Here is a 23,752-nt window from a genome sequence, read left to right as displayed (position 1 = left end):
TCAACGTGGGGTCCGGGGACCACCAGGGGTCCTTGAGGGGGGTCCAGGGGGTCCCCAGCAACCTGATGAAGTGTTAAACTTCAGCATTATTTCATTTACTAGAAGTTAACACAGTTGGAGAATGTAGAAGAATGATTGTTCTGATCATAGTTTCTCTGTTATCTCTCTACCTGCAACACAGACAGTCATGGAGATCTGGACAAAATCATATCTGACAATAATAAAAAATATTCTCAGTTTGGGTCTGAGAGACAAAATCTCATCAAACGGGGTCTGTGGCTCTAATGTGGACTGAACTGATATGAAAAAGGCCGAGAATCACTGTGTTCAATGACACTAAGTGAATTAAAGACCTTTTATAGTTCCAGATATTATAAAACTTTTAGTTTAGACTTTAGTAGACTGGTGAACATCTGTCTCTCTCTCTGTCTGTCTCTCTCTCTCTCTCTCTCTCTGTCTGTCTCTCTGTCTGTCTGTCTCTCTCTCTCTCTGTCTGTCTGTCTGTCTGTCTGTCTGTCTGTCTCTCTCTCTCTGTCTGTCTGTCTGTCTGTCTCTCTGTCTGTCTCTCGCTCTCTGTCTGTCTGTCTCTCTCTCTCTCTCTCTCTCTCTCTCTCTCTGTCTCTCTGTCAGGTTGAATCGTGAGGAGGGGGATGGAGCCTGGTGTCCTGAAGGCCAGCTGGAGCCGTCAGACAGTCAGTACCTGCAGGTCTGCTCTTAGCATTTGTTTTTGTTTCTTTAAGCATCTGCTCATATCACATTCACACAGATCACATTATCCCCAAAACCCTCGGAACGACAAGAACTAGATTTGTCGGAAACTTTGGACGCTTACAAGCTTTTAAACTGTGAGAAAAATAAACAATGTGAACCCAGTAACATTCACAGAGTCTAAAGTGTTGCTGTGCATCTTTCTGCACTACAGAACTCTCCATATAGGAAAATATGTTTACTTCATGATGCACAACCAGCTTCTTTAGCTGTAGTTTGCCAGTTCACGTTTTAGTGGTTTAGGACAAGTGAAGTGTTTGATGCTTCACAAAACTAACAACAAAATATACAACAGAGGAAAAGACAAAGGTGTTTATTGTCAGAATACAGAAAAACTAGTGAAAGCTTCAGGAGGCAGAGACGGAAAACGTGAATTTTATTATCAGCCGGCTAACAGGTGCAGCAGGCTAGTATTTCTGTATTACATCATGTTGTGTGACGTGCTAAAAGCTGATTGGTCGACAGGTGGACCTGGGCCGGCTGACCTTCCTGACGGTGGTGGGGACTCAGGGTCGATACGCCCGCAGCTCCGGGAACGAGTTCGCCCGAGCGTACCGCCTCAACTACAGCAGAGACGGGCTGCTGTGGCGGTCCTGGAGGAACCGGCTGGGGAACCGGGTGAGGTCTCAAAAAATCCTCAGAAAGTGATTTTAAGACCCGTCACTCAAAAATACTCTTATTACTTTTCCCACTGAAAGTAGTAATTCCTTTCACTTCTGAGTATATTAGTTTCTCGTTAAAGATAATCATAATGTTTTAGATCATTCAACTTTAATCTGGTATTTAAAGGTAGTGATAACAATTTTTTTTCTTTTTGATAACTTACTTTTTTTATTGGTAACTGTAATATTATAAAAATTATATAAACTGAAATGGTCATTTGTTGCACTACTTGTTAATGGGAAAAATAATAATGTTAAATGGTTCAATAGGAAAACATGAAGTTAACAAATGATCTGTAGAAGACTTACAGGTGTAAAGCAGGCCTCCCTTGCCTCTGTGATGATAAAGGAGTTGGATGTGTATCTAAACATGGTGAAAGTATCAAAACTAAATCCACACAATCCATATTAGAAAAGCGAGCCTCTAAACGAGCCGTTTGGACTTCCGTAACTTTGTGGCGTCACAAAGGTTCGCTCATTATCATTTCTGTAAGAAATAATAGACTAACAAAGTGTTTTTTTCAAAGCGGTCGAGCGGTCGTCATCGTTTATTACCGGAGAGTTTTCCCTACCTGTAGCCGCCGGGCCGCGGCATCTCACGTTTCACTCTCGTAGCGGTTAGCCAATCGGAACGGAGGGGTCGTTAATATTAATGAGCCTTAAAGACACGGCGACAGAAACGGCCTGTTCTTGGTAAGGCTCAGAGAGATGCTGGAAAATGAACGTGGAGAAATGGATTGAGAGTGTTTTTGGTTCATGACACCACACACACAGCTTTGAATGGAGCTTTAATGGACCTGTGAAAAGTGGAGAATATGGAGCTTTAACTTTGAAAGAGGCCGATGCACAAAGTTCATTCCTCGTCCAGAGGCAGCAGCTGAAGACTCTGTGACTCTGAATCATTTCCCTTTAAAGTTTTAACAAAGCGGCGTGGGTCGTGACTGCAGGGGCAGATGGGAAATGGAGTGAAAAATGAGGCAGGACAACGCCCAGAGAGGCAGAGAGAATGGAGGAGAAACAGGAGAGGAAACGTGTGACGGAGTGATAGAACGGAGCGATGGAGGGATAAAGATCCACCGGAGGAAAGAATGGGAGAAACAGGAAGGAGGGAAAGAAGAATGAAGCTTTTTTTGGTTCGTGTTTTGCTCGGAGGCGTTTCTGCTCATTCAGCCTCCTGTCAGAGGAAATGACATTTACATGGCCGCTTCCTGCTGGCCTTCGAGGCTCCTGGTTGCCACGGCAACACCGTCAGGAAACAATTGAAACACCAGCTCATTGTTTTTATTTAAACTTTTATCTGAGGCTGGTTGACTGAGAAATCACCGTCTTCCTTCACATTCCCAGCTAATTATGAGACATTATGAGACATTTCATGTTTAATTTGGGGAATAAGTTATATTTCTCCCTATATTTTATGTGGAGGATACAAATATTTTGAATTTTAATCAATGAAAGTAAGCAAAATTAAACATTTAAAGGTGCTGCGTGTATCATTTTAACCATAAATCTATCAGATTAATTGTGACATGTTGGTCTAATGAGTGTAAACCAATCAGAGCATGTTGGAGATGATTGGTCGTCTCCACTACGAACCGCTAATGCCTTAAAATAACCTCACGTTTACATTAATTCACCCCTTAATTCATGCAAAATCCCCTTAAAATGAGTTATGGGAGTTAATGGAGAAGACCCCATCAAAACCCCATTAAACACCCCCTTCATTTTTGACTCTATAATATAATGAAAAATTCAGGGAGACAGCAACTTTCCCTTAATAACCCTGTAAACCTGCACAAAAGGCATAAAAAATCCCTTAATTACTAATCAACCCATGAATAAATCCCTTAATAACCCATGATACTAATGTTACTTTTTAAAAGATATGTTATTTTTAGTGGATAATTAATGTTTATGTGGAGATACTAATGACATTTCAGGGATAAAATTACAGGGTTTGGTTTCGTAGAGCTCTGTGTCACAGCAGTAGTATTGTTAGTTCCAGTGTTTCTCCACATTAAGACTACATTTCCCATCAGCCCCGTTGCTTCCTGCCCCCCCCCTCCCCTACCCCTCCCTGAAGAGGATCAACATGTTGGAAGTGATTTCTCCATCTTCCTTTCCCTCCTTCCACCATCTGCTGCCAGAAACTCTTTCAGCTTTATCTCCGTTTGCTCTGGAAGAACAGAAGAAGAACCTCTTCCTGTTTTGTGCCGTAAAGATCCAGCAGATTTCCCTCCAGATCCACCAGGTGGAAAAACTATGGAGGATGTTCTCAGTGATGGTCTCAGTTTGTTTACAGTAATTATACCAATGTCTCAGAATTAATATGGTAATGATTTATGATGTGAAAATGATACACAGAGCAGCTTTAAATCGTCAGAAAAAAACACATTTCTGTGCAGCAGGGCCTGCTGAAGGGAGCTTAATGGACAGATGTAGCGTTAAATGACTGTGTATCTCCTATTTTATTACATTTTAAAGCGGCTGCGTCTCTCGTGTGTTATGTCACATGTTATGTCACATGTTATGTCACATGTTATGTTATATCCTCTGTGTTCCTGTCAGGTGATGGAGGCCAACAGCAACGCCTACGCCTCCGTCATCAAAGACCTTCACCCACCAATCATCACCCGCTACGTCCGCCTCATCCCCGTCACCAAGCTGTCCACCACCGTCTGCATGAGGGTGGAGCTGTACGGCTGTCCCTGGGAGGGTAGGACACACACACACACACACCTACACACACACACACACACACAGGCTGTTGTTGTGAATCATCAGATACTTAGTGGATTGTTTTGAAGAGGAAATGCCTCAGGATACCTGCGGTCTGTTTATCTCTCGCTCTCTCTCTCGCTCTCTCTCTCTCTCTCTCTCTCTCTCTCTCAGTGTGTGTGTGTGTGTGTGTGTGTGTGTGTTCTGTTGATGTTGGAGGTTGTTGATTCAACAGCTTGTCTCTTATCACTTCTCAGAAATGTTTACTGCGGAAAGCCTCTGTCTCCTCCTCTTCTCTCCTCTCCTCCCCTCCCATCCATCCATCCCCCCCCTCCATTTCTACCCACAATCCTCTCTCCTCCTCCAGCTGCTGTCGTCCATCCTCTTTTCCTTTCCACTCCTCTCTTCTCTCTTTGCATTTCTGAATCATTTGTCCATCAATGAGAGAGCAAAGTCCCGACAATTCCCGAAGACAGTTTTAAACAAAGTGGAAAATAGAGATCCGAGGCGCTCCAAAAATCACTTAATCAGCCTGTATTTTATTTGAATAGTTATAATTATATAACAATAATAAAATAAAAACCCTGCACCACACACCCAGATGAAGCACCCTTAAACGCATTTGGCTGCAGTTTTTAACTCACAGTTACAACAAGTTTTCCAACATGTTTAACTGTGTTTTTATTATCAATTTGAAAGTAGATGCAGAGATTAATTAATTCACAAAATTGCACACCTGATCCAGTTCAGGGCCACACACTGTCCCGGTAGAGCTGCTTCTTCTGCTCAACCAATCAGCATTAAGGCTTTAATTGGATCAGGTGTGTGAAGCTGGAAGAAAAACCTGCAGGACTGGAGGAGCACATGGGGAACTGATAATGATGCAATTGGGAGAAAACAGGGAAAAAACTCAAAGAAAAACAAAATATATATGATGATCATGCTATGAAAGTTTGGGAGACTGGCAGGCTGATGGAAAGGCAGAAATCTCAGCAGCTGGCCTAATAATCAATGAGTCGCTGGTATTGATCAGCAACCCTGTCAGCCCCTGCAGATATATTGTGGTTCGATATATTGTGGATATTTTATTTTATTTTATGTTATTTTTACTTCACGTCTGGTTTCATTTTGAATCTCTTGTCTTCTGTTCCATGTACTCAGTGTAAAAAGTGCTATATAGATAAAGTTTATTATTATTATTATTATTATTATTTTGTCAGTAAAATCAGACTTACCGCCCCTTTAACCCATCACACCCCTCTCCTCTCCCTCCAGACGGTCTGATATCGTACGGCGCCCCGGAGGGTCAGCTCATGATGCCGCCTGGTTATCCCATCGCCAGCCTCAACGACTCGGTGTACGACGGAGCCCACGAGAGGAGGCGGGTCCCACACACACACACACACACACACACACACTCAGTTTCTGCTTCCTGCTGTGACTGACTGACCGTCTCCTCCAACAGGAGGCTGTCCGGGGGGCTGGGCCAGCTGACGGACGGTGTGATTGGTCAGGACGACTTCCTGCTGACGCGGCAGTACCACGTGTGGCCGGGCTACGACTACCTGGGCTGGAGGAACGACTCGCTGGGAACTCTGGGATACGTGGAGACGGAGTTCGTGTTCGACAGGCAGAGGAACTTCACCTCCATGAAGGTTTGTCTTTCTCTCATTTAGATTGAGATCTTCACAGTTCCAGTGTTTTTGCTCATTTTCTTTTTTTTGGTTTTCCAGCTTTTATCATGTTATGCTATTTTTTCTTTGTCTTAGTTGTTTAGTTGTACTCTGTCTAAATATTACAAGTTCCTCCCAGTAAAGAAGAGGGCTTTGGTTTTAAGCCATAATTGTAAAATCAAGTTTTTTTTCTCCATTTCATGTTACAGACTGTAGCTGGAGGAAGAGTCTTGCTTTGGTTTGGCTTGACTGGGGTGTGATTGACAGGAGGCGGGGCCTAACGTATCCACAGAGAACGTTAGCTATTGGTTGAAAGATTTATTTTGGAAATGCGTAAATGGGACACACAGTGACCAGGAAGTGGTTTGTTTGTTTCCAGACACAAAGTAGCAGTAAGACCCCGTCCTCCTGCCTCATCTCTGCTACCAAATTCAAAATGTAAATGTTTGTAATCTGATATTAGCGTTCTGATGAACTTCTGCAAAATGCGTTTCATTCACAGTGATGGATTACCTTTACAGACTGAGTTACAAGTCTGCAGTTGTTTTCTATGTCATTTGGAATTGAATGGGAGTGAATGAGCCTGAGAGGTTTGGAGAAATTGATTTAAAAATATCTTCAGTCTTGGTTCATGCATGTAAACACAGACAGAATTAACACTGAAGGGATGGAAAACTCAAATCACGCTGAAATTGCCCTTTAAGAGAGACATGGGACCAAAAGCTATCAAAGAAATAAAAAAAAAAAACGTAAAACAATTCAGAACACATTCAATAGTCAACAACATGCATTATAATGACAAACATCACCTCCTCTCCCCTCTCTCTCTCCTCCATCCCTCCATCCAGGTCCACAGTAACAACATGTTCTCCCGCGGTGTGAAGATCTTCTCCTCGGTCTCCTGCTGGTTTAAGCCCCGCCTCATCGCGGGCTGGGAGGAGGAGCCTGTGGAGTTCAGGACGGTGTTGGACGACAGGAACCCGAGCGCCCGGTACGTCACCGTGCCGCTGAACCGCCGCGCCGCCAAATCCCTCCGCTGCCGCTTCTACTTCGCCGACGTCTGGATGATGTTCAGCGAGATCTCCTTTCAGTCGGGTAACTCACACACACAGATTCACATTTATTTAAAGACACACATAAACATACTTAAACATACATACTTACTTAAACACACATACACACACACACAAACAAAAACCTTACTGCTGTTTGTCTCTCAGAGGACACCGTACTGCCGACCCAGATGACGCCGGTGGTGACCTCCCCCTGGTCCACCGACCAGAGCACCGTGGCAGCCACACCCAAGACCGGTACGACCTTTCACCTTTCATGGGATAACAGGGTGGGGGGGGGGTGGATCTGGAGGGAAATCTGCTGGATCGCTTTACGGCACAAAACAGGAAGAGGTTCTGTTCTTCCAGAGCAAACGGAGCTAAAGCTGAAAGAGTTTCTGGCAGCAGATGGTGGAAGGAGGGAAAGGAAGATGGAGAAATCACTTCCGACATGTTGATCCTCTTCAGGGAGGAGGAGGGGGGGCAGGAGGCAACGGGGGCTGATGGGAAATGTAGTCTTAATGTGGAGAAACACTAGAACTAACAATACTACTGGAGTGAGACAGAGGAGAACAATCAGCTCCAACAAGGTAGAAATATTTGTTTGACGATGACATATTGATGGTTAAAAATGTTATACGTGACTCCTTTAAAGGGTTTCTGAAACATTTAGATTTTCTTGCCACAAATTTCAATGAAAAAATGCAGAAGAGTTTTCTGTGTGTGTCTATAAAATGTGTGTTAGCAGGGATGTAAACAAGGTGACGGGGATCTAAAACATGAAAATGGTGGAAAACAAAGCTACTGTACCTGAAAGAGTAGAAAAATCAAAAGTTACTCTTGTATGTGGAGGATGAGGAAAGTCTTGTGTCAAAGTAAAGTGAAGTGAAGCTTGGGGAAGTCAAAAACACCCTCAGTTAGCCAAAAACAGTTTCAGCTATCTTTGCCTTTGGCTTTCTTTTCCACCATTTTCACAAAAAGTGTCTGTTTGTCATTCATCTTCAGTAGAACAGTTCTTTAGCACCGTTAGCGTCCCTAATTAAATGAATGGGAAGCGTTAGCTAGTTAACTTGCAGCCAACAGCACACATTTTTGTCGTCTGTCTTCAATTTCTGTCACATCCCTCCTCCTCCGCAGCACCCAACCCGTCAGCCAGTGACCCGCCAGATGACGGGAACACGCCCATTCTGATTGGCTGCCTGGTGACCATCATCCTGCTATTGGTCGTCATCATCTTCCTCATCCTCTGGTGCCAGTATGTCTGCAAGGTGCTGGAGAAGGTGAGGAAGGCCGACCCGACCCAGAGAGCTGCAGCCGGCAGCTAACGTAAAGATAAAAGGGTTCTTCAAGGGTTCTTTGGTTCTGTATAGAACTGAAAATAACCCTCTGGTCTGTTAAAATACAAAGACTTTAAAATCAGAATAAAGAACCTAGTGTATTTCTTGCACAACTGCTGGTTTGGAACATTTAATGCTTTTTAATCGGTTGTTTACAGCATTGTAAAGCTGAAGCTACAGAGAACTTTTCTAAAAGGGTTTTTTATGCAACCCAAAGGATTCGGCTAAGGTGCAAGCCACAAGAACCATTTTCTGGAACTATGTCTGGATTGTGACTAGATTTCATTTATCTGGATTACATCTACACCTGGGATTAACATGTGTCTCTGGGATACACATTAACATCCGATGGGGCCTCTAGTTGCTCTGTATCACCTGTCGCTCCTCCCTCCCCTCTCCTCCAGGCTCCTCGTCGTATCCTAGACGAGGAGGTGACGGTCCGTCTGTCGTCCTGCAGCGACACCATCATCCTCCAGACCCCCCCGGTGCCCCCCCGCGCCGGCACCGCCCCCGCAGGTAGGGAAACACAGATTGTGCGTTCATGTGGCGGGAAGGTCCGATATCCACGACTTGCAGGTCGGCCGCTAAAGAGAATGATGTGCTAATTTGTCGGAGAATCAAACCCAGAAGACAAACAATAAACAAACATGGACGTCCTTGAGTAGCAACATTTTCCCCAAGTTTCTGACTTAAAGACCCTATAGACAACTTTTTTGCTTTAACTTATCATTATGAAGTAAATGTTGATTGCACAGTGTAATGGCTATAGAATAATGACCTCATCGGCGTTTAGATTGGTTCCCTATAAGCCTCGCTTTCACTATGCAATCCTGTCTGCCACCGGGCACGATCTCCCGGGAGAATGAAGGCTCGATTTACGGCACAAAGGAAGTGCGTCATCCATTGCGCAACCAAAAGAGGAATAAGATAGGTTTTCCCCGGTAGCTATCGGTAGCGGTAGCGTTAGCCATGTTGCTAACGCTACCGCTAGCAGCCAGAAAACGAACCAGGAGCTACAAGGAAGCCAGGACCAGCCAGAAACAAACATCTATGTTTGTTTCTGAAACAAAAAAAACAAACATCTAACTATGTTTGTTTGTAACGCTAACGCTAGCAGCCAGAAACAAACAAATGATCCATTGTCCTTTGATAATCTAAACAAAGAACACGTTTTCTTGCAGTGGCCTTTCTAAAATGAGCAGTGGTGAAAGTTACTATATTGTGTTATGATCAAGGAGTTGATAAGCAGACAGATGGTTTGTTCTGTCGCACGGAGCTCGGCTCTAACGGAAAGCGATCCAGTTGTCTTTGCGACAGCGGCGCAAACAACAATACCACTTGGAAACGCTAGGGGGGGACAACGGGGGGAGAGTTGAAAAGTTGTCTGTATCCACTTTAATAATCCGACTTTGGAGGACATTCATGTTCCGATATGTACGATGAACGCACAAAATCACTCCACTCTTTGGAACTTCCTGGAATTCCAGATAGCAGACCGAGCACGTAGGTCTGGTTTATGGGCTTCATTCGCTGCTGCCTCTCCCACCTGGAATTAATTAAGGGAATTTCATTAATTGAGGGTAGAACTGGACTCTGTACAATAAGTGTACAATGTCCTGACCATCTACACAAGGCTGACTTTGCTATTTAAGGTGATTTAACCAGGCAAAGACTGACATATGTTTTTAAGGCTTGGATCAAAATTACTGCTAGACTTCATAACCCAACTGAGAAAACCATTGACTGATTGATTGAGTCATTCATTAATTCATTCATTAATTCATTAATTTACCAGGCTTCACTGTGAGAGCCGTAGTGCGTACCCACCTTGAACCATTCTAGCTTCTTTTTCCTCCTTATTTTCAGTGGAAAGGATTCACTGAGAGCTCAGCATGCAGAGCGCCACAAGTTACAAACATTTCACCGTTTTAGCTGCTTGGGGTTTCAGTCGTCTTCTAGGAACAGCAGGAACCACAACATAGTGCTCCACAAGCATCTGTTTAGCGCTTTCTTGGAAAAAAGAAAGAGGAGACTGGTGGGGAATTGGGACATCTATTTCACAATTCCCCCACAGAGATCGTTAAAGTTAATCTAATCCAGCAGCACCTTCAGCTCCTAGTATAGTATTGTGGTTCAGAAGTACTTCCTCCTGGTATTCCTGGAGCGTTCCTGCTGGTTGTTTGGTTCTCTCTGTTCGCTCATTCAGGTTCTCTGTTCAGCAGATCCTCACTATGAGAGAGTCTTCCTGTTGGACCCGCAGTACCAGAACCCAGCGGTGCTGAGGAACAAGCTGCCGGAGCTGTCCCAGAGCGCTGAGGCCTCAGGTAAACCTGCTGTACCCCTCCCAGTGGAACCACACCCCGTCTGCACCTGCGGTATCTCAGTGAGCGTCGGGGCGTTCGGCTCCGACTCGGCATCAGGAGGCGGATTATGGGCCGGCATTGGTCCGCACTCAGCAAGGGTGAATCGGCTGGGTGTCAGGCATAAGAATCAGGCCGCCTTCAGCTGGTCGTCATTGGGCCAAATGTATTTTCTTTGGCTTCGGCACACTTGTGGCCCAATTTCAGCAGACCGGAACAAATTACTGGGCCTGACTTTGGCTAGCTGGACTCGGTTCTGCATGCCAGAACTGAGCCAGAATCTGTCCAGCTGGCCCGAGAAATGAGTAATGGCCCTCTATGATCTCTATTATAAGGCCTTAAAAGCTTTTAAACATGAATACATGGCCTTGAAACTGCTTGACTTCTTTAATTAAAATGCTCAGCTCTCTGTCTTCAGCATCAGCATTTCGCAACCTGAGGAAAACCCTGTGGTGGAGATTTGCTTTGTTAGCAGGAATTTTAAAATGAAGGATTTCACCAGGATTTCTTGACTTGACAAGATCTGGAGTAAAACATGATCAGTGTCATTTCTTACCGCAAAACATGGCAATTTTAAGTCCTTGAATTTCACCAAACGAGGTCTCGAAAGTGTTTAACATCACTGACATCACCACCGCTGTCTCCTGTAGGCGGCTGCAGTCAGGATCAAACTGCTGCGGCCTCAGATAAACACTCATTACTAATATAACATAACTACCACTCACGCCTATAGATCTGCACTGGAGCCAAAGCTGTTGAACTGAAGCCTTTGGTGAATACTGTTCTCATTACTGTGAGCGCCTCCGTCTGTCCCTCCCAGCTGTCTGTCCCACCGCAGGAAACAGCCGAGCGCCCGCAAAAAGTTCCAATATATTCTGACTGACAGGTCAAAAGATTCATGTTTTCAGGCTTAAAAGTCCCAAATCCCTCCTGGTCAACATTTTCACACCAGACTCTGCTCTTGTAGTGTTTCTAAAACAGTCAGAAAACACTAGAGCCAGTGCAATAGAAATTGTTTTTTTTGTTTGAATGGAATCAATTACCATTCAATATTAAAGCAAAAGCAACCATTTTTCAAAAAAGCAGTGAAGGGGCTGCTGAGAGGAAATCAGAAAAACATCAATGTGTTCTTTGAATATATATATATACGGTTTATAATGTATGATATGGATTTTTCCTTTCTATGTTTAAGTGACAGACCCTGCTGACCACTACCTTCAACTTTCAACCTTATTTATATTTTCATATCTGTCAAATAAAATCAATCAGAGCTGTCAGAAAGAGCGGAGGCCTGAAGTCAGACATGAGACCGCTGCAGTCCGCCCCCTGCTGGACGATTCAGCAACTAACCACCGGCCATCTTCAGCTCTCCTGTCAATCATCTCCTCTCCTGTCAATCATCTCCTCTCCTGTCAATCATCTTCACCTCTCCTGTCAATCATCTTCACCTCTCCTGTCAATCATTTACAGCTCTATAACTCGTTTCTCTGCAGCCAATCTCCTTTATCTCTTCAAGTATCCAACATCCAAGCTCTTTCTTTCTCTTTCCTTCTCTCTCTCTCTTTCTTCATTTTCATGTCTTTCCATTCATTCACTCTCTCAGTCTCTGTGATGCTGTGAAAACTGAGTCTGCATGCTGATTTATTCTACAGTCTCTCTCTCCTTTACCTCTCCCTCCCTCTCTCTCTCTCTCTTTGTTTCCTCCTCCTCTCCTCCAGCTCTCCTCCTCGGTAACCCTCTCTTTGACCTCCTCCTGCTGACTTCCTGTCACATGGCGTCAGGCCGGCTGCGTGGTAAGAGCTGAAAGGTGTGACAAACTTTTAAAGGTTGATCTTCATGGCATTTCAGCTTTATCAGATCCAGCAGACTGGAGGGAGACAGATGTTTTATTATATTTCTCTGTAACTGTATTATGCTGTATGTTATTATTATTACAATAACTTTAAAAATATTTACACCTTCTTATTTAACCCTTCTTTACATACAATAAAACTCAAAGAGACAGTGATGTTAAAGTACCACAATTAAATAAAAGAAAGTTGAATAAAAAGTAGGGAAAGTTGCAAGTCGTCTGCTGGGCAAACAGAAAAATAAAGAACAGAAATAAAAGGTAATACATGAGATACACAATAGAAACAAACAAATACGACTAGAAAACAGAGTATTTTCCATGAAAGTGTGTTCCAAACCACATTGTACTATTACTTTACCTGTGGATCAAAACCTTTAGATCTTAACTGAAGTCAAGTTCAAGTTTATCAAGATATATATAAAAACAACAGACAAAATAAAATACAGAAACATGAGAATGCAACAAAGCTGTAGATTGAATGTCCAGAGACAGAGGAGACATGAACACTGTATGTAACACTGGAAGTCCATTCATTCCTATGGGAGACAGTTTTAATGAAGCGACAACGCAGCGCCACCATCAGTCAGAAAATGCCACAGTTTTACAGTATGGCTGACTTTGAGCGCCTTCCATGACTTTTCTTAAATAGCTGGGGCCTAAATGTTGGTGTGTAGTGAAAGTCCAGGTCTGCTGGAGGGTTTTGACAGAGAACTTATGCAGTTACAATGAAAGGTGTCCTGTGTAGTGTTTAATCTGTGTAGCCTGTGTTGTCCAAAAATGACAAATCTCTGTTTAAATGGGGAAAAGGGGAACAATTCTTATCATGGAAAAACATTGTAAAGATTTTATAGTTGCATTTTATTGCTTAGTTATTTTTGTCCAAAAATACGTTTTTTTTGTCAATATTTGAGTGTTGTGGATTTGTAAAAATTATGCTTATATTCTGAAAAAATCAGACCGGAAGCCTTATTTTTATTTAAGCAGAAGCTCGGCTCCAGCCGTGTCCCGCAGCCTCCGGTCAGGCCGGGGTTCAAACCGGTCACCTTCTGGACCTTAGTAATAAAAATAATAAACTTTATTTATATCGCACTTATCTAAAATCACACTTTACTAAGTGCTTCACAGGCAGGCACAGAGACAATAATAGTAATAATGAGGACATAAAAATATTTCTATTCATCAGGAAGAAACAGCTGTTTATCGTCAATCAACTGTGATCGATGACATCACTTCCTGACAGAAAGCTCTTCCAGTGATTGGATACAAACAGATTACAGTTCACACCATACAGTCCCAAAGTACATCGACATGATCCAGTGTGGTGGAGAAATATGTAAAAATAAAATGAAAATAAGATCAATAAAAGTGACAAATGTGACAAAATAAGACACCAAATAAATCTAAGACCGCAGTCTCACACTTCCCATTCATTTGAACTTTCTATTTTTTTTCTTTTCTTTGTCTTGTTTTCCTTCTTTTTCTTTGTTTTTTTCAGTCACATAACTCAGTCACAGATTTTTAAAAAAAATCTGAAACACAGTCAAGAGAAAGTAGACAAAAATAAATAAAATAAAATGACAAACATCAGTGAGGACGGCCTGATGAGAGCCAATCACCTTCCTCACCCTCCTCTTCCTGTCTCTCTCTCTCTCTCTCTCTCTCTCTCTCTCTCTCTCTCCGCAGCGTGCGGCGGAGGCTACGCCGAGCCCGACGTCACCCAGTGCACGCCGCACCAGTGTTTCCATAGCAACGCGCCGCACTACGCCGAGACGGACATCGTGCGGCTGCAGGGCGTCACGGGCAGCAACATGTACGCCGTGCCCGCGCTCACCGTCGACTCGCTCACCAGGAAGGACATCTCCGCCGCCGAGTTCCCACGGCAACGGCTGCTGTTCAGAGAGAAGCTGGGGGAGGGGCAGTTTGGAGAGGTGAGGGGGGGGAGGGGCAGTTTGGAGAGGTGAGGGGGGGAGGAGGGGCAGTTTGGAGAGGTGAGGGGGGGGGGAGGGGCAGTTTGGAGAGGTGAGGGGGGGAGGAGGGGCAGTTTGGAGAGGTGAGGGGGGGAGGAGGGGCAGTTTGGAGAGGTGAGGGGGGGGGGGAGGGGCAGTTTGGAGAGGTGAGGGGGGGGGGAGGGGCAGTTTGGAGAGGTGAGGGGGAGGAGGGGCAGTTTGGAGAGGTGAGGGGGGGAGGAGGGGCAGTTTGGAGAGGTGAGGGGGAGGAGCCAATCGTTAAGTTTGTGGATTTCAGAAAAACAGAATAAGGCCTTAAAGAGGAACTGAACCCCAAACCTGTGTACAGCCTGACATCTCATGGTAAAAAACATGCTGCTGAAGTTTGCCATCTGCTATTGGCTGATCTTTCTCAGGTGATGATGTCACCCTCTATAGAGTACAACAGGTGATGACATCATCACCTGGAAACGTCCTGTAGAATCAACGGATGCTTGTGATCTCTGTTCACTATGAGACAGCTGGTAGATGACTTTCAGTGTTTCTAACTGCTTCACCGTTAGAAACTCCCAAAATTTGTTTAAAAGTGTTTCCTCAGGCAGTGTACCTTCGACCTTGAGGTCATGCCAGGAAAAGAAAATAACAAAATCATTTCAATTTTTAGGAATTGTTTTCCTGTCGCTGGCTTTTCAAACGGTTTCATTAGTTAACGATCCACCCAAACCATTTCCTCTGCGATGAATTCACAACATTAGGCAAAGCTTGTCCGCCGCTACCGAAGTGATGTCACTGTCATGCGTGTCAACAGCGTGGTCGCTTTGGTGTTTATAATGAAAGAGTACGATTTGGACTTGATTAGGAAACTGAAACACTTTTTCCTCTGTGAAAAAATTATTACTGCTTGTAGTTTTGAAATTGCAGTAAGTCAATATTGTGGTTTCAGTATGTTGCAATGCATAGTGTGTGTGTGTGTGCGTGTGTGTGTGTGTAACCTCCTCTCTCTCTCTCTCTCTCTCTCCTGCTGCAGGTCCACCTGTGTGAGGCCGAGGGACTCCCAGAGTTCCTTGGGGAAGGCTCTCCGCTCCCGGACAGAGACGGCCGGCCGGTGCTGGTGGCCGTCAAGCAGCTGAGGGCCGACGCTACCAGCCAGGCCAGGTACACCGGGGGTGTGTGTGTGTGTGTGTGTGTGTGTGTGTGTGTGTGTGTGTGTGTGTGTGTGTGTGGACTTGACTTGAGACTTGTACCTGGAGACTTGAGACTGACTTGGGACTCGAGCAAAGTTGACTTGGTCACACTTCTGGTTAGTGTCAATCTGAAACTTTTTTTATTTCCGTCTGCGTGACAAGTATTTTCTCTTCCTCTCCATCCTCCTCATCCCTCTCTCTCTCTCTCTCTCTCGCTGTCTCTCTCTCCCTCTCTGTGTCTCTCTCTCTCCCTCTCCCTCTCACTCTCTCTCCCTCTCTCTCTGTCTCTGTCTCTCTCTGTCTCTCTCTCTCTCTCTCTGTCCTCTCTCTCCCTCTCTCTCTCGCTCTCTCTCCCTCTCTCACTCTCTCTCTCCCTCCCTCTCTCTCTCCTCTCTCTCTGCTCTCTCTCTCTCTGTCTCTCTCTCTCTCTCTCGCTGTCTCTCTCTCTCTCTCTCTCTGTCTCTCTCTTTCTCTCTCTCTCTCTCTCTCCCTCTCTCTCCCTCTCTCTCTCTCTCTCTCTCTGTCTCTCTCTCCTCTCCTCTCTCTCTTTCTCTCCTCCCTCCCTCCCTCTCTCTCTCTCCCTCTCTCTCTCTCTGTCTCTCTCTCTCCCCCTCTCTCCCTCCCTCCCTCTCTCTCTCTCTCTCTCTCTGTCTCTCTCTCTCCCTCTCTCTCTCTCTCTCTGTCTCTCCCTCTCTCTCTCTCTCTCTCTCCCTCTCTCTCTCTCTCTCTCTCTCTCCCTCCATCAGGAACGACTTCCTGAAGGAGATAAAGATCATGTCCCGTCTGAACGACCCGAACATCATCCAGCTGCTGTGTGTGTGTGTGTCGTGCGACCCGCTCTGCATGGTCACCGAGTACATGGAGAACGGAGACCTGAACATGTTCCTGTCGCAGAGGGAGATCGAGAGCACGCTCACACACGCCAACAACATACCATCAGTCAGGTGAGGATGTAACACACACGCCGACAACATACCATCAGTCAGGTGAGGATGTAACACACACGCCGACAACATACCATCAGTCAGGTGAGGATGTAACACACACACGCCAACAACATACCATCAGTCAGGTGAGGATGTAACACACACACGCCGACAACATACCATCAGTCAGGTGAGGATGTAACACACACGCTAATAGCATGCCATCAGTCAGGTAATATAAAATGTACACATATGATACTGTATATACTAATTCAACATGTTTCTATAGCAGAGGGAGACACAGTCAGGGATGTAAACAGCACCAAAAAACCCTACATCAGTAAAAGTGCTGTTACTTTGCTGAAATTTGACTTAAGTAACATTACTGGTGTAAAACTCGACTTTAGTAAAACCACAGAACTTGATAGAACATCATTCTCATTCAAATCAGCGTTCCTGGACGGTCGGAGCGGCGGCCATGTTGATGTGACCAGTTGGACTAGCTTCTGTATAAAGTAGAGCTGCAACGATTAATCGATTAATCGATTAATCGATTAGTTGTCAACTATTAAATTAATCGCCAACTATTTTGATAATCGATTAATCGGTTTGAGTAATTTTTTAAGAAAAATAAGTCAAAATTCTCTGATTCCAGCTTCTTAAATGTGAATATTTTCTTTACTCCTCTATGACAGTAAACTGAATATCTTTGGGTTGTGGACAAAACAAGACATTTGAGGACGTCATCTTGGGCTTTGGGAAACACTGATCGACATTTTTCACCATTTTCTGACATTTTATAGACCAAACAACTAATCGATTAATCGAGAAAATAATCGACAGATTAATCGACAATGAAAATAATCGTTAGTTGCAGCCCTAGTATAAAGCGACTTACAGCAAGTCACTGAGCTGAGAGGTTTTACAGCAAGAACCAAAGCAGCTTCTCTGTCTCCACTTGTGTTGTCACCATAGCAACTAACCCTTAAAATAATAATAATCATCACCATTTCATGCTGTGCAACCCAGTGGAAGGACCGATCTATCCATTCACGTTCTGCTCCAGTCAGACTCTACTCCAGTCAGACTCTACTCCAGTCAGACTCATGCTGCGAACCCACAAAATGACCTTGTGAGCCCCAGGTTGAGAAACACTGGATTAAACCTCTTCTTCCTTTTCTTCTCCTCTTCTCCTCCTCATCCCAATCCCATCTTTTTTTCCTCTTCTCACTCTCTCTACTCCCGTCTCCTCTCCTCTTCTCTTCACCCTATCTTCACGTTTTTCTCTTTCTCCTCGTCTTCCCTCTCAATGTCTTACCTCCCACTCCCTTTCTCCTCTCCTCCTCCTCCTCTATCTCCTCTTCCCTCTCCCTATCTTCACATTCTCTCCCTCTCCTCCTTTTTCCTCTTCCTCTCTACCTCCTGCCCTCCTTCTTTCTCTTCTCCTCCTCTCTCTCTCTCTCTCTCTCCAGTCTATCGGACCTCCTCCACATGTCGGTGCAGATCTCGTCGGGGATGAAGTACCTGGCGTCTCTGAACTTCGTGCATCGCGACCTCGCCACCAGGAACTGCCTGCTGGACCGCCGCCTCACCATCAAGATCGCCGACTTCGGGATGAGCCGGAACCTGTACAGCAGCGACTACTACCGCATCCAGGGCCGGGCGGTGCTGCCCATCCGCTGGATGGCCTGGGAGAGCATCCTGCTGGTGAGGGAGGGGGGCGGAGCCAAGGAAATAAGGAAGGCTTATGAATGTGATTATTAGACTGATCGATAAGGGTCCGGAAGTGATCGTGTGGGGAAAAGAGAGATCCAAGGCAAGCCAATTGGCGTTAAAATGTAATGTTTTGCAGATAAATCAGTAAGGTTCATGTTTTGAGGTGATAACTTTTGAATTATTCAGTTATGAACAGTCTTTGGTCTTTACTTCTCAAACTTTGTCCCTACTGGCCACCGTACAGAAAAAGATCTATTCTATAAGTGAGTGAAGTTTTGCAGTTTCCCAACTCCAGAAACTACTCACCAAGAGTACGACGAGTTTGTAGTGTTTGAATGAGGCCAGAAAATAAGTTTAAAACTTACATTTAACAAGTTTGTGAACAGATTCAACAACAGATCCCGATTTTAAGACAGTAAAGCAGTAACTGGTCTGTCCTCATTTTGCATTTTTATTCTTGGTTTACACTTAAATTAGTATTTAAAAATAAAAGTAGATCCGGTCTCCCAAACAGGAACTATCTCTCCTAAATGGTATCCCTCCGCTATGTTCTTCTCTTCGCTCTTTTATCAATAATAATGCTATTTGGCGAAATTATATTCTAAAACACACACATGCAGATAAAACAGACACAAAAATATAGCCTATCTTGATTATTTTTGCAAGTAAAAATGATTCTCGGCAGGTAAATTCCTTTTAGTTTACCAGCCGAAAAAAGTTAGGACCCTGTCGCACGTCATCCCCCTCTCTCTCCCAGTTCTTCTGGTTTCTCTCTAATTTGAACTAGAAAATTATAAAAAATATATTTGTAAAAAAAATATTCGTAAAAAAAACTTTTGGTGGGATGGGAACCAGTAACACCAGTCTTACTCTCTTCCCATTGTCATATAATGTCTATGTTGCCCCCCCCCCCCCCCCTCTACTCCCATCTCTTCTCCTTCTCTATCCCATCCTTTTTTCTCCTCTTCTCACTCTCTCTACTCCTATCTCCTCTTCTCTTCCTCCTTCTCTATTCCCTCATCTCCTCCTTTCCTACCCTGTGTCCTCTTCCCTCTCCCTATCTCATTCACATTCTCTCTTTCCATCTTTTCCCTCGTCTTCTCCACCTTCCTCTTTCTTTCTCTTCTACCTCCACCTCTGCCCCACCCTCTTCTCCTCCCCACCCGCAGGGTAAGTTCACCACAGCCAGTGACGTGTGGGCGTTCGGCGTCACCCTGTGGGAGATCTTCACTCTGTGTAAGGAGCAGCCGTACAGCCTGCTGTCCGACGAACAGGTCATAGAGAACACTGGCGAGTTCTTCAGGAACCAGGGCAGACAGGTGAGACGAATCAAACGCACCCGCCCAGGACACACAGGAATGACCGGAGGGAAGAATAAAAGATGATTTTTTGGGGGAGGGGGTTGCTGCACTGGAGTGTTTTTCAGAGATCCTCCTGCCTGAAGGCTCATTCACTTCTAGAACGATAACTATAAAAATAACTATAATATATATTACTGTACATTGTTGCTGAAGCATTCCCACCACAGCGATATCTGTGATCAATTCCTCAGCAAACGAAGCATGGCTGCAGTGAGCTATCAATATGCTCCGCCCCCTTCTCGCTTAGAACTTTAATTTGATTGGTTAGAAATGTTTTATCGTTAAAAAAATTGCTCTGAGATCGATCCAAAAATATAGTTATAGTTATCGTTTGAATGTTTTTATAGTTATTGTTGTAGTGGGAACACAGACGTTCTATTGACTTGAATATATATATATATACCTGTACAATAGGGATGGACGATCTACTTATCTAAAGATACTATTCGATACGTGATATGAGGTTCAGGATTCAATACAACCACAATACGATGTAATAAATAAAAGTTCAGTGACAACAAAGTCTTTCTGAGATAAGATAAGATAAGATAAGATAGCACTTTATTAATCCTCTTGGGGAAATTCAGGTGCCACAGCAGCAACTGGCAGACAGTACCAAGGAAAACAAGTACAGTAAGTACAATAAGATAATAAAAAAGAAGAGGTACTAAGATAAAAACAATAGAGGTAATGTACATAATATAGAGACTATGGACACAGTGCAAAAATGCAAATGCAAATAATAATAATAATAAATGCGTATTCTTGCATATATATTCTGTATATATATATAATCAGGAGTTCAGTCATTAGTGCGGATGAGGGAAGGGAAGGGGGGGGGGCTCTGGGGGGCTAGGGTCCAAGTCCAGGTCTGAGTCATGTGCAGGGTGTGGGGGTACAAATATTTTTAGCGATGCCATTGGCTGCTAGAATGTAAACAACAATTTAAAAATGTCATTACAAAGTGACAATAATATAATTTGGATGGAGAGCTTGTGAAACTGTGATGGTCAAGAGTCTCATTAGTGATTACTACAGCAGAATAACATGGAGCTGATATCACCATTCATGTTCCTGACAGCAGAATAACATGGAGCTGATATCACCATTCATGTTCCTGACAGCAGAATAACATGGAGCTGATATCACCATTCATGTTCCTGACAGCAGAATAACATGGAGCTGATATCACCATTCATGTTCCTGACACAACATACGGAGTGACACATTTTTGTATTGTGATGTATTGAAGTTTGACTGTCCAGTGGACTGTTGTCTGATCTGATCTCCTAAATTCACCTGTATTTCCGTCCCAGATCTTCCTGTACGCCCCCCCGCTCTGCCCTCCCTCTCTCTTTGAGCTGATGATGCGTTGTTGGGGTCGCGACATCGCCGACCGGCCCACCTTCGAGGGGCTGTACCAAGCGCTGCGGCCCCACGTCAACCAGTGAGCCGAGGCCTATGGGACGTCCCGCCCGGGCTTTCCTGTGGGGGGGGGGGCGGCGGGTCGTTCCATCTCTGGACTCCTGTAAGGTGACAGACTGAAATGGGTAGACGGAGGATTGGATTGCGTTGCAGCAGCGAGTCGCTCTCAGAGGGAATGAGGAACGCCAGACAGAAAGTAAGGGTTGGTTTGTTTTGCAGTGACAGCAACAGGATATTCTGACAGACAAGATGGAGATGGAAGGAGAAAAGGCTGAGAAACATTTTGGGAGATCCAAACGGTTCAGTCCTTAGCGAACAAAGATTTCTGTTCTCTCAATTCTACAACAAGCCTTCCTGACTTCATCCATCTCTGTCATTTGAGCTGTGGTTTGTTCAACACCTTCTCCTCTGGACTCAAACTTCTTCTAAGACCTTTGTGTCTTTTGACATATCTTCTTTTCTTTTTCTCATGGCACCAAAGCTGCCGCACAGCTTATTTTCTTCTTGTTCGGCCCTTCAGGATGCCAACAACTGGACAGACGCTTTGGTCTTTGTATCTCCTGTCCCTGTGGTTTTTATTATTATTGTAAAGCACTGTGTTTGTCTGTGTCTGTGTTTCAGTTATTCATGTTCATATATTAACCCACACTGGAGCTAGGGCTAGGGTAAAACTGTAGTGTATGATTTTTTTAATTTTTATTCTATTTCGTTTTATTTTTCTTGGTTTATCTTATTTTACTTCTTTGGTCGTTTTTATGGATATGAATGTTGCTCAGCTGAGGTTCACATCACGGCGCCAAGAGGCTGCGTTGAAACCTGTGTGGCTCACAGACTGAAAATCAGTCGGTGATTTGAACTGTGGGTAATTTGGTAAAGAAACGCTGTTGGTGGTACATTGAAATCAAATTAGAGAAAATTTAGTTATGACCTTTTTTTTACCAAAGAGAAATAAGAATGTTAATGCTAAAACAATTGGATACGATTACAATAAATTGTAAAATTCACCTTAGTGAACTGAATTGTGGCTAATATGGAAAAGACGCGGTGCGATGCGGTGGACGCTTTTAAACAAAACACCTGAACATAAGTGCATACATTTTTAGAATGGGTGGCACCAGTGGGAATAACTCTAACCCTGGCAGCGCTGAGAGAATACACAACGTTTTTGGTGGATTGTGGCATTGGTCGGTATAGCAGAGATCCTAAAATCATCACCAGTAGATCATTGGCTCCAGGGCTCCATGCTAACACTTTAGCATCCACTTTGTTGAGTGATAGTAGGCTCCATGTTAACACTTTAGCATCCACTCAAAATAGTGTATGCTAAAGAGTTAGCATGGAGCACCGCCAACAATCTACCAGGGACACATGGATGATTTTGGCGTCTATTTTGATGAACAGGACAACCTTCAAAAACATATGTGTATTCCTTTAATGCCATGCTCTACCCATTGAGCTACAGAACCAAAACAAATCGGAAAAGCGCAGTTATTCTCGCCTTGATGATGTGACAAGAGTGTCAGGCCAAGAGATTGATATTAAAGTGATACCTTGATAGTCCAAATATGGTCAATTTGGACAATTCTAGCAAGCTGTTTTCATATCACTGTTTCTGAACAGAAACAGCTTGCTAGAATTGTAAGCATTCTCCATTGAAACCAATGGGTACTGCTAGCAGGGATTACAACAAAAAGTGTCTGTCAAAGAAAAATAATCTAATGAAATCTAATGTCAAGATATCACTTTAACTGTGTATGTCTGTGTTGGGGCCTGTTAATATGTAGATATGTTAACTATGTATATGTCTATGTTGGAGCCCATAGACATGTAGGTGTATTGCCTTGCCTCCATTAGCTCTGTTCAGCCTGGCTGGGGCGAGCTGTGGTATGGAACGGTTTGGCTTGGTACAGTTGGGTTTGGTTTGCATCTCCACTGATTAGCTAAGTTAGCCAGTTGAACATCAGGATAGCTAAATGACTAACTAGCTATAGTTGACCAGTGTTAGAGCAGGTTTGGCTGCAGGCTAACTACCTACCTAGCTAACTGACTAACTAGCTAGCTAGTTGTCCAGGGTTATGGTTTTGTCTAGTTCTAAGGTCGGTGGAAACGCTGGCTAACCGAGCTAGCTAACTGACTAACTAACAAGCTAGCTAGTTGTCCAGGGTTTTGTTTGGACCCGGTCTGGCCTGGTTCTAAACAGTGGAGATGCTAGCAAGGCTAAACCCGGCCAGTGGAGACAAGGCGTAACGTCTATATTGGGGCCGTAGCAGAACTACTGTGTCGGATCGGGACCCTCTGTACTGAGGGCCAATGAGCCACTAGGGACCGAGGAGGAGATGAACCCTGGACAGACGGAGCCATCGGACAAGTCCCGCCTCTTACTGCATTAACCAGCCAATCACTGCTGCGCCGTTCCTCTGCACCTCAGAGGAATCGTTTGGAAAATACAGATTTTCTTCTCTTTTCTGCCATCAGAGGGTGCGAGGAAACGCCTGCCGACAAGTCGTATGAGAAACACAAAGTCTTTCTTGATATATTAAGAAATATTTCTAATATGCTGATTTGTTGTACTTCATAACATTCAAGAGAGTGTTGTTTACAGTACTGATGCAGGATAGATGCAGGGCAGATGCAGGATGAATACACAACGGCTACTAGTCATTTTAAATAGGGCTGTGGAAAGGTGGAGGCAGAAGATGATTGTGGTGATGATGATGATGATGATGATGATATCAATGATGATGATGTCTCCATAAATGTACCACAAGAAACTAA

General features: G+C 44.1%; 1 protein-coding gene across 1 annotated transcript in view; it reads left to right on the top strand.

Moving 5' to 3' along the window:
* Positions 1-23,538, top strand: part of ddr2l (discoidin domain receptor family, member 2, like) — a 43,641-nt gene extending 20,103 nt beyond the window's left edge. Inside the window, exons 4-19 of the mRNA XM_078285026.1 lie at positions 631-706; positions 1,234-1,386; positions 3,996-4,143; positions 5,421-5,526; positions 5,611-5,800; positions 6,667-6,913; positions 7,039-7,128; positions 8,008-8,150; positions 8,612-8,723; positions 10,430-10,531; positions 14,103-14,347; positions 15,393-15,520; positions 16,296-16,493; positions 17,948-18,182; positions 19,361-19,510; positions 20,869-23,538. Coding sequence (XP_078141152.1) covers positions 631-706; positions 1,234-1,386; positions 3,996-4,143; positions 5,421-5,526; positions 5,611-5,800; positions 6,667-6,913; positions 7,039-7,128; positions 8,008-8,150; positions 8,612-8,723; positions 10,430-10,531; positions 14,103-14,347; positions 15,393-15,520; positions 16,296-16,493; positions 17,948-18,182; positions 19,361-19,510; positions 20,869-21,003 — 2,458 coding nt within the window. The 3' untranslated portion in view covers positions 21,004-23,538. The remainder of the gene's footprint in view (positions 1-630; positions 707-1,233; positions 1,387-3,995; positions 4,144-5,420; positions 5,527-5,610; positions 5,801-6,666; positions 6,914-7,038; positions 7,129-8,007; positions 8,151-8,611; positions 8,724-10,429; positions 10,532-14,102; positions 14,348-15,392; positions 15,521-16,295; positions 16,494-17,947; positions 18,183-19,360; positions 19,511-20,868) is intronic.
* Positions 23,539-23,752: the final 214 nt, after the last annotated feature.

This window comes from Centroberyx gerrardi, chromosome 8 (assembly GCF_048128805.1).
Source record: "Centroberyx gerrardi isolate f3 chromosome 8, fCenGer3.hap1.cur.20231027, whole genome shotgun sequence".
NCBI lineage: Eukaryota > Metazoa > Chordata > Actinopteri > Beryciformes > Berycidae > Centroberyx > Centroberyx gerrardi.
Note: the sequence above shows the minus strand (reverse complement) of the source record. Positions and strands in the feature narration are given on the sequence as shown.